The sequence below is a fragment of the Pezoporus flaviventris genome, unplaced genomic scaffold (genome assembly GCF_033815535.1).
Source record: "Pezoporus flaviventris isolate CSIRO_AGI_PZ_B2104156 unplaced genomic scaffold, CSIRO_AGI_Pfla_v1 ptg000002l, whole genome shotgun sequence".
Classification (NCBI taxonomy): Eukaryota; Metazoa; Chordata; class Aves; order Psittaciformes; family Psittacidae; genus Pezoporus; species Pezoporus flaviventris.
In genome coordinates this window covers 92650444-92661174 of record NW_026892550.1, presented here as the reverse complement: position 1 = coordinate 92661174, position 10731 = coordinate 92650444, and the positions used below count along the sequence as shown (strand labels likewise).

The 10731-nt window shown below is 40.9% G+C and overlaps 1 protein-coding gene across 2 annotated transcripts; it reads left to right on the top strand.

The window, feature by feature from the left end:
- Window positions 1-282: 282 nt before the first annotated feature.
- On the top strand, window positions 283-9843 carry PVALB (parvalbumin). 2 transcript variants are annotated; one of them, XM_061445140.1, is made up of 5 exons: window positions 283-534; window positions 838-905; window positions 2882-3014; window positions 3413-3522; window positions 8945-9843. In XM_061445140.1, exons 2-5 carry the CDS (start codon window positions 845-847, stop codon window positions 8971-8973), a joined length of 333 nt encoding a protein of 110 aa, XP_061301124.1. In that variant the 5' UTR covers window positions 283-534; window positions 838-844; the 3' UTR covers window positions 8974-9843. The 2 variants fall into 2 exon arrangements, with proteins under 2 accessions (XP_061301124.1, XP_061301123.1); XM_061445139.1 differs by lacking the exon at window positions 283-534 and having other exon boundaries at window positions 723-905.
- The last annotated feature ends 888 nt before the right edge of the window (window positions 9844-10731 follow it).

Sequence of the window (10731 nt, the reverse complement as noted above, 5' to 3'; positions counted from 1 at the left end):
TCGACGATGTCGGGAAGAGCCCGGTCCCCGCCTAAGGAGCCCACCGCTGCTCGGGAGCTCCGCACCAGCGCGTTTGTCACCTCGTGTCTCGTTCCACCGTATCCCATTGCTGAGGCTTCTGCAGCATATTGTGCATTACAAACAGGATCTGTAGGATTCGTAGGGATGTGATAATTAATTCAGCGAGGATGATGCTTAATATGGACTGGCCCGAAAGAAATGAGGTCTAACAGGAACGTGTGTGTGAAGGGGAGGGGGGAAGGCAGGAAGGGGGAGATGTTTAAAGTGTTTCAACGGTACGGCGAATGTTCAAAAGCTACGTTACATTTGCTTCCCGACCTCAAGAGCAGCTTGAAGCTTGGCATATGCTGCAGTTCCTTGCTCATCACCGACGATAACCGGGAAAGCCCGCCCTGCCTTACTAAAGGAAAAGCCTCTGCTCTGCACCCGCACTCTTCCACCGCACCAGAGGACTTGACCTTGGCACAACTCTTTTCTCCAGCCGCTATCACGACAGACTCTGGCACTGCTCCAGTAAGGCTTAGGCTCCCATCTTGCAGGGAGCGACCCCCTGCCCCCTCCGGTCCCCTCACAGGCGCCCATCCCCGTGCCCTCTCTTGAGCCGAACCCCCGCGTCCGCGGACGACGTGGGGCTCTGCGAATGGGAGAGCGGCAGCCCACGTTTGGGCGCTCAGCCACGCAGGGGTACGGAGCTGGCGCGGGTCCAGCCCTTCTCGGTGTGCCATCCCCGCGCGGCACTGCAGCTTGGTCATATGAGCAGAAATGATGAGAAAAGCACTTTTTAATCTTTTCGCACTTGCCTCCCTGTTCAAACAGTTGCAGGATGGCTATGACTGACGTGCTCAACGCTGAGGATATCAAGAAGGCTGTGGGAGCTTTTTCAGGTGAGTACCTCTTTTTCTTTTCTTTCTTTTATTTCCTCTTTTCTCCTCTTTCCCCTCTTCAGCTTCCGATAGCAGCACATTTCTTTAAACGTGGGGAAGATTAGAGGATATTTCTAAACAAAACACTAATCGAGGATGGTTTTCAGAAGTGCAGTGAAAGCCTATCACATTTATCAAGTCCAGGGCTGCATCCTCAGCAAAGTTGCCCTGCACGTTACAGAGGTGAAATACCTATTTCAAAGGAAGGTGAGCAGCAACTGCGGACAGGCTCCTACCGAGGGGATACTTTCAAAGGAAAAAAAAAAACATCGGAAAACCAGACTGGATTATACCCTGTTGTGGGATAGGGAAGTGAGCCATGGATGCCGGCAGCTTCCCACTCACCCCTGAAATTGAGTGTCAGGTATAACAGAACTGCTGTTTCTCATTGCAAGGAGCTAAGAACTCTCTCTTTTCTTACGTCCTATGCGGGATCCCTGGGTGGGCTTTGCTTTTTTGGGATGGAGCAGAAGGCAACGATAGAGAACTCACTACTCTACTGCAGAAGCTTTCTGCAGGACGAATGGCTGCCAGCCGTCCGTACTTGCCTCTCAGACTACTCCGGGTCCCGATATTCCCTACCCCTCTAATTCACCGCCAGCCCTGAGCCGACAGCAACCCCTCAGAGATTCAGCAGTCGAGGTTGCTCTTAAAGCAACGCCAAAAATCGTGCTCCGGGATGCACGTCTTCTTATCCCTCCAAACTACCTGGCCGACCGCAGCACCGGGAGAGCCGCCTCCCTCCGTCCTGCCCTGTGCAGTGACCTTCCCGGGCGGACGGAGGCGCAAACCCCGCCGAGCCCGGTTGAGCGCAGCAGCCCGGAGTCTAAGGGACCGGCAAGCCGCTTTGCTCCATCCGGCAGCTGGTTTTCTCATTAGTTCCCATTGTTCTGAGGCCAGCTCCAAGTCCCGGAGCAGATGCAATTAGCAGCAACTAATGACAAGTCTCAGTCAAGCAGATCCCGAAGGACTGAGCCTCCTTCATTTTACGTAAGAGGAAAAGCTGCGTCCGGAATAAGGATGCATGGGGAAGAAGGAGGGGGAAAAAACAAACAACCCTCCGCAGCACGTTTTGGAGGTCACTGTACTGGGTTTCTAATCCACATCTTCCTAATCGCCAGCAGTCGTTAGGATACCCGTGTGGGACAAAAGCGGGTGCGGTTAAAGGACGGGAGAGGTGGTGCAGGTAAACTCGTTTATCTCGGCTCCGATTTCAAGGGCTCTGTTTGTTTGTTTTGATTCTTTTTTTGTCTCTTCCTCCCGGGAGATCGTTTCTGACACGGTCTCGCAGGCAGGATAGCGCACAGCACTCCCTTGCAGTGCCTGAGCTTACAAACCACCACTGCACATACCTTTAGCGGTCCAAAAGCAACACCGATTTCTGATAAGTCTTCAGGAAAAACGAAACAGCCCTGAAATAGCCATGTGCTCTGTAACACTTCCCGTCAGTGCTCCATGGTTGAGCAAGAGTGGGTTTTTTTTTGTTTTAAAGGGTGGAAATGTCAAAAAGTGACAGCCATGTAATATCCAGAGACCGCTCTCAGATGACTGTTTTAGAATTAAACTTAGCAAAAAAAAAAAAAGGGGGTGGGGGTGGGGGGTAAGGCACTGATATGAGATCAAGCAGGGCAGACTTCAGCTCCCAACTCTACCACAGACTTCCTGTGTGACCTTGGGAAAAGTCTCCATCCCTGTGTAGCTCAGCTCTTCATCTGCAAAGAGCAGGCACTGTCCCTCTCCCCCTCTGTTTATTACAGTTAGCGTCTGTGAAGCATGGAGAATTGATTACAGGGTGTACATGGAGCTCCTACACAGTTGTGCTCAACTGTGCCTCCCAGGATAGGACACGCAGGAGTGTGGAAGGAAACCACGGGTATGTACTAATGTATATCTCAATGGTTTTTCTAAGCAGCTCTCTGGCTTTTCATCTCCTATAGCTGCTGAATCGTTTAACTACAAGAAGTTTTTCGAGATGGTAGGACTGAAAAAGAAGAGCCCAGAAGATGTGAAGAAGGTTTTCCATATTCTTGATAAAGATCGAAGTGGCTTCATTGAAGAGGAGGAATTAAAGTAAGTCAAGATACGTCCTTTCTCAAATAGCCTCACCTTAAGTGTCTAATTTCCTGGGGTTTTTTTCTTTTTTTTTTTAAGACTCTAGATAATAGCATACAGTTCAATCTTCCAACTAGTATTTGTGTGCAATAATCTGTTGTTTGCTTACTATATGGTCTAAAGCGTGTTGAAGGTAGCTAGTTGTAACTTTTATGACTGATCAATACCTTATTGCTAATTCTTCAGTCAAATGTAGTTTCGGAGCAAAGCACTTGCCCTGAACGTTAGAGAAGGTCAACACTGGATTCCAACTCACATATGAAATTGGTGGTACAAATAAATATGAAATGAAACTGTTCTGGGGAAAAAAAAACCCCGATCCACAACTTTCCTTTTTTTCCATGCCCCCTCTTTAGGTTTGTACTGAAGGGCTTTACCCCAGAGGGAAGAGACCTATCAGACAAAGAAACGAAGGCTCTTCTGGCTGCTGGAGATAAGGATGGTGACGGTAAAATTGGCGCTGATGGTATGTGATTAGAAGAGTAAACTTCGACAATAACAATGAAATATTACTCTTACATACAAGAGCTGAGGAAATCTGGGAATCACTGGGGGCTGTGACCTTCTGAAGGACACAAAATGGATTTAATGAAATACCAAGTCCTGCTACATTTGCCATCCCTTGCTTTAGGGAAAACAGGGGCTGAGTTCTGACACTAGAGGGGGCAACAGTTCATAGAAACCGAGATGTAGTTAAAACAAAGCACCGGGCTAAGGACTTCAGGGAGTTTAAGATTTCAAGTGGATTGAGGATCAGGACACTGGGAGTTCAAAGACTCAGGCTTGAATATAAAACTTCTAAAGAAAAACAGCTGAGTAGCAGCATTTCTGCTCGATGAAGAGTAAATAGGAAGGTAATGCACGACTTCACAAAGCAATGCTTTTAAAATTCAAATTGCAGTCAGTCTGCTACGGAATTTCCATCCAGCTTTGCCTAGTGTTTAAGTGGGCTTCACAGCTAAGAAAGCTTGTCACTCCCTTTTACTAAGTATGAGGAGTATAAGAAAAAACAACTTTTCCTTTTATAGCATTGCTTAAAAATGACTTTTCTATTACCCCTTGGGATGAATCAAATTAGCTCACATGCAAATTTTCTCCTTTTTTCTCTTTCTGTATTCCTGAGACACACTGGGAGAGACATGAAGAGATGAGTTTCTGAATTAAATTTTTCCTCATTGCAGGAGATAGTAGCAGAAGTCTGTGGCCAGGGTACTAAATCACCTAGACAGCAGGCAACTGCTGAGTTTTCACAATACTGATAAGCCACATGCTGGGTTGAAATCTAAAAAATACCTAAACCACTCCTATCTCTCTCTGTCACCCAGTCTCTGGGATTTGTAAAAAAAAAAAAATAGTTGTCTCAATAAAAAAAAACCCAAACAATTAAAAAAAGGAATAAAAAGCAAAATATGATTAACTAACATAGTCTCCTTACTCAGAAGCTGAAAAAAATGACATACAAAATCAGCCACTGACATATTAGTCATACATATCTGCCTGTTTGTAGCACCTTGACATACCAGTGACTATGGTCCTTTTTCTAGACAAAAGCCTTTGATTTCTCAGATCATGATTCTATCCTGGTCACAGAAGAGCAATTGTGAAGCACCTAGGGGAAGTTCCAGCTAAACTTCAGCAGTGTTACTGAACCTGATGAGCGTGTCACCATTTGAAATTTCACATGCTTAAATTATATGGGTCCTCCTTATTCCCATTAAATTAGTGGCAGTGGTACTAAAATCAGTGGGCGAGATTTTTCAGAAGAAAACTTGGCTCAGGTAAGTAAGGTTAGAGCTGATCCCCCAACCTCACATCACATATATTTTCAGTTATTCCCGGAAGGCTGCAAAACAAAAGCAGTATTGATTGGAATACAAGGACTACATTGCAGAATGATTTTGGCTTTTACAAGAGTCCCTGCCCATGGCAGGGGGGTTGGAACTAGATGATCTTAAGGTCCTTTCCAACCCTAACTATTCTGTGATTCTATAATACAGCATTAACATTTTTATTTATGATTGACCATAACTTTTTAAAGTTGAAACAATGCCTGAAAGCCAGTACATTGTAATAAGCAATACGAAACACTTCTCTTTCTTCTGCAAGTTTTACCCTTCCTTAACTTTGAACTGGAATTACACTGAATTTATAATCAATAATGAGAAGAGAATGAAAGGCTTCTTTTATTTGCCTCTTCTGGCCTGGTACATAGCCCTACTGTACAACATCAATGGTTTTTTTTCCATTTCTTAAATTTGACTTTAACAGGAAATTGTGACACTGGAAAGGCTTGAAATACATGCAAAAACTCACAGCTGGGGCTATGACCAAAGGATGAGGATGACAGACATTTTCCAGCTTTTCCTTTGGTTCAGAAATCCAACTCCAGATTATAACTGCTTATGTAACTAAAATCTAAAGTCACAAATGTACGTCACATTTATATTCAGTATTGCAATGCTGTATTTCTGTTGCAAGCCATTTGTTTGCTTCCCTGTAACTGAATTGTCAGGCATCACTTTTACCCCTTCTTTCAAACATCAGCTTCCTACATCACTAAATTATTACAACCTAAATGATGCAGCCTTTCACAGGGATTAATGTTAATTCACTAGATGGCCCTTGAATGCCCATATGGAGCACCCCTCAAGAGCCCATAGCAGTCGTAAAACCTAATCTTTATGGATTTTTAACACAGAGCCATCTTTCTCAGACTTTTCTTCACAAATGTTAATCCCAACCTAATGAGACTTCTTCCAGTTAGGGTTACATGTTACAAATTGTCTCTCAGGTCTCCGGCTTTAAACCTTTTATCATTCCTGCAAGACCATTCAGCTCAGAAACAGTTTCTTAAGGTTACCTCCTGTCCAGTCAAGATTTGTAATTTGTGGCTGATCTTCAAACAGTTGAAAACTTGCAGCCTGTTCATATAAGACATCATCTTCTGTCTGATGTTAAGACCTTTTCATCTTTCACTGATATGAACAAAAGATGACAAATGTGAAAAAAAAAAAAATAGAAGGTCAAGGCCAAGTTACCTAAGAAAACTACAAACATTAGCTTCTAGATTAGCTTGGGAAGCAATGCTGAAGCTGCTCTCTCAGCTTCTGGAGAACATTTGTAAGGAAGAAGTGAAAATGATCATAGTGGGGTTTTTAATCTATTTTGTGTGTCAGCACTGGACATGCACATCATGCCTTTCTGTTTCTTGCTACTAATAGACTTGAGAAAGTACATAAAGAATTTTCAAAGTTGATGCACTGTAGACAGAACAAGTCCACATTTTTATCCTAGTAAATCAAAATATTTTCCTTGATACAGCTCAACTTCTGCAAATATTTCAAAATATTTCAATTATTTTCTTTAAACACTGTAAAAATGAGACATCAAGCATTCAGAATTACAGCTGGTAAGTCATTACTTTGCAACAGGTAAAAGACATAACAAAGAAGAAAAAGCTTTTGAAAGTCCTTTTGTTATCCCCCTTTGTGCCCCTGTATCTTCTAAAATAAATTAGTGTTAAGTCATTACTTATGAATTTTGCTAAACAGATTTGCTATTGTACCGATAATGTAAAAAACACGATCTGATGAGAGAAATCATTAGCCTACAACATGTACTCTGTAATTATAGCTGTCATTTCAGTAAAATACTACAGGGTATGCATCAGGCTGGTACATGTTACTGAACTATATTGAACACCGCAAAAGAATCCTCTTGTTTTATGTTGGAGCTTTGACATAAGACAGCTAGTAAATTATTTTACATGACAAAATAGTCTAAATCCTTGCAATTTAAAAGTATCAATTGTGCAAAGAAAGATAGAACTTAATTTTGTTTGGAAGGAGAATTATAACTGGAAAGGAGGATGCAGTCTATCCCAAGGATTCTCTCCCTTGTCAGAGGCAGTAAATATTTACAAGAACAGCCAACAGGCAGGGGTTAATATACAGTGTCATATCTCAGAATATATACTTTCCATATACGAGTACACTTGGTAACAATGCCTCCACAAGCCATCTGTGGTTGGGCTAACCTTTATATGAAAACCAATAGTGAACTACTTTACAAGATTGTTCAACTGGAACATCTTTGAAATACTTCGAGTATATTGAAAAACCTGGGAAAACTTTAAAGCAGATAGCAGTTATTCATGAAGGAGTATTTTATGGTTTGCTGGCTATCAGGAAGTACCCATGAAATATATTGCCATTAAGTGATAATATCACTATCATAATGTATTACAGAAAATATTTGGCTGCAAGCCTGAATAACCTTTTCCAAATATATTCCATAGATGCAAAAATTATTATAAAAAAGGATTTAATTCAGCTGTAGCAAGTATGACAGCTTGTTCTAATAGAATATGTGCAGTTAGTTTTCCCTTTTGGAAAGGCTTCATCCATTGCAGTTCATGGGTCTCTCTGCAGGATTTATTCACACAGTGATTTAATAATCATAGTCTGTTTCCTTTTCTGGGCAGAACAGTCTGGGTTTCTATCACAAGCACTTTATGTTATCTCTTAAATTCAGTTTGCAACATTTTCGATCTCTGTACCCACCGTGTACAGGATTTAGACACTTTTTGTGTTAAGTAATCTGCATCACTAATCCTAACTTGGATTTACATCTTTCAAAATGATGGATAGATTTGGATTTAATTTAAACCCACTGACATTTTCATGTCTTACTCTGGTTTGTCAGCATTTGGCAACATGATTTTTGGACACAACATCATCAAAAGTGCTACCAGTTTGCACACACCAGTCAGTGAAGATCTCACTTGTTTAGAGTTTAGCATTTTTCAACTGAACATTAGAATGTTCTTCAAATGCCTAATTTTCATTTTCTATCTTTTTTAGTTGCAAGACATTCTTCATTATGTCAAACTTCAATAATTTTCTTTTGAGCCTTTACAGATGACTGCCTCCCCTATTTGTCACGTTCCTCTCAGCTGATTATGTTAAACCCATAAACCACTCTCTCTGTATACCCTCTAATCCCTTTATCATCTTTGTTGCCCTTCTTGGGATTCCCTCCAGTCTGTCATTTTTCAAGCTCTGAGGCACACAAAACTGTGCAAGGTATTCTCATGTGTGACTGTTCCAAGGTTAGATGGAGTTAGGAATTATAACCTCCTTGAGTAATGCAGTATTCAGAGTGCGGTATGCCAGGCAGCTATTCACCAGGACACAAACATGCCTTTTCCATGCTTTAGCACCCCGATGAAAAGCACTACATATATACACTAAAGCATAAAATAAACTCAAACTGAAGATAGATATATATATGTAAATATTATTGATGTAACACTAATAAAAGCCACAGGGTAAAATCCTGTCCCTCTGAGATCACAAGAATTTTTCTCATTATCACCAGTGTGGTCAAAATGGGTTGGTGTGAGCTTCTGTTTTTGTAATCTGTCATTTCCAGTCAATTTGCCAGTACAAAATTGAATTTAAATGCAATATATTTATAATATAGGGACACAAATACTATGAAAGACTTGTTAATGAGTCTCTTTGCCAAACTCTGATATAAAGGAAATTTATCTCCCTGTGAAATTAAATTTCTAGCTCTTGCCTTCATCCCATTGAGATTTACAAAGGAATAACAGGGAGCTAATCAAGTTCTTCAGATGAACAGCAGTGGACAGTCTTGACAGTCTGGCATGTATAGCATTTCTCTCTTACCCTTAACAAATCCTTTCATTTCACTGTAAGATTTCCCAAGTCATACTTTCCCTTAAACTAACCAGGATTTCTTTGTTCTTCTGTTATTGTGATGTTTCTGCTACACCACTGACTCTGTAATCATTGTAATATGCTTCCTCCTTCTTTAAATTTTCTTTTTTTAATTTTTTTTTTTTAAATGTTTCCCTTCTCCAGAATTTGCAACTATGGTGGCTGAATTATAAAGGCTTTGACCAATGCAAACCCTTCACCCATCCTTCACTGCCCAATTCCAACCACCTCCTGCTGGCTGCTTTGGCTCCTGTTCTATTTATTTATGTTATTTTATACTCCAGCTCTGTTCTCTGCAATCCTGCAACTCTGTAATTGTGCTGAAAGACACTGTTAAAATAATAAAGGTCACATCAATCTGGGCTTTATTCTCTCTCACTATAACTTGTTTCTTATTTCATGTAGGTTTGGCACACGCTGAGAGAAAATTTTACTCTTTTTTGCTGACATTCCTGCAGCTTTATCCCTTGCTAGGGTAAAGTAGGAAGAACTAAAAGCCAATTTTTGGGATAAAACATGCATATAATGAGTCATTCAGCCCAAATTCTGAACTGTGGCAAAACTGACTGCATTATTTTTAAGCCATCCCTGCTAAATGGATGCATACTCATAGCCTGGAAAATCTCTAGTGATGGAAAATCTCTAGTGATGGCAATTACCCAACTTCATTTGGCAGTTTGTTCTTTCGACTTAATCAGTGTTATAGCTAAAAAGTATTTCCTAATATTTAACCTACATGCTGCATTTTGGTGATCAGTAAATTGATCCTTGTCTGTATCATTTGTTAAATTTGCCTGGTGCAGGGGGATTTTTGGATAAAAGGTCTGACAGCAATATCAGTTGATGCCAATCATGCATGAGGATAACTCTGTAAAGTATTAAAAAGCAGTCATTTCTGAAACACAGGATATGCTTACTATCAATGTTACACAACTATCTAGGACAGGAAGAACAGAATACTCAAAAGAATAACAGCATGAATATCGGGGGGGACACCAAGATTCAGGTGTGATGTTGCTGTTGATACTCTCACTGTTAAAATAGTATATAAAAATCCCATCAAAAACATTTCTTCAAATACTTTACCAAAGAAGTGAATATCTTTTCCTTTGAGTTACACACACAAAACTGAGACTCTAGCTAAGGAAATGACTAGCCAACAGTAAGCCTATGACAGAGCCAAGAGCAAGACACTTGTATCCCAAATCCCGTCTAGTAACTTTGGCACCAAGCTCATGCTTTTAATCTTTATTTTAACATCTTCCCCACACCTTGACAGAACATTGATTACTACTGCAAGAAAAAGGAAGAGTAGTTGCCATTTCTGGGTTCCAAACTATTCCCCCGCAGCAATAATACCTTATTCCATTCAGATTTATTATCGCTAATTTAGTATTTAAAATTTAAAAGAAAATAGGGCTGAAACCCTGTCACTATCACATTGTACAGAATAGTATTCTCTGCCACAGCAATTACCCAATGCTACTCGGGAAGCCAATAAACACTCCCTAAAGCTGTTCTAAATATTCACTCTGTAGTAACTCACAAGGAAGACTTTCTTTGCTAAAGCTGCTGTGCTTTCAAAAGAACTCCTTTGGTTTTGCACAATGTATATACGGATCTGAAGAATGTATTGATTTCTAAGTATTCTAAATAAAGCAAATGAAAACGGACTGCAATGAAGCGATTTATTGCCCGGTTTGTTGTTTGGGTTTTTTTTTTTTCTCTCGGCAGCTGCTGACCTCACGTGGCAATAAAGCGTAATTACAACAGTATACTGGGCTACATGAAATAAAACCATTAGGAACCCACTCATTGACGTATCATGAATCATAGAACCCTAGATTCCTAGAATGGTTTGTGTTGGAAAGGACTTTAAGATCATCTAGTTCCAGCCCCCTGCCATGGGCAGGGGCATCTCACACTAGACC

What these genes read in the sequence shown, in the direction of transcription:
- PVALB (XM_061445140.1), top strand. Translation starts at nt 845, where the DNA reads ATGGCTATGACTGACGTGCTCAACGCTGAGGATATCAAGAAGGCTGTG. An exon ending in GGCTGTGGGAGCTTTTTCAG is followed by an intron (nt 906 to 2,881) that starts GTGAGTACCTCT and finishes CATCTCCTATAG; the next exon opens with CTGCTGAATCGTTTAACTAC. An exon ending in CGGTAAAATTGGCGCTGATG is followed by an intron (nt 3,523 to 8,944) that starts GTATGTGATTAG and finishes TCCCTTCTCCAG; the next exon opens with AATTTGCAACTATGGTGGCT.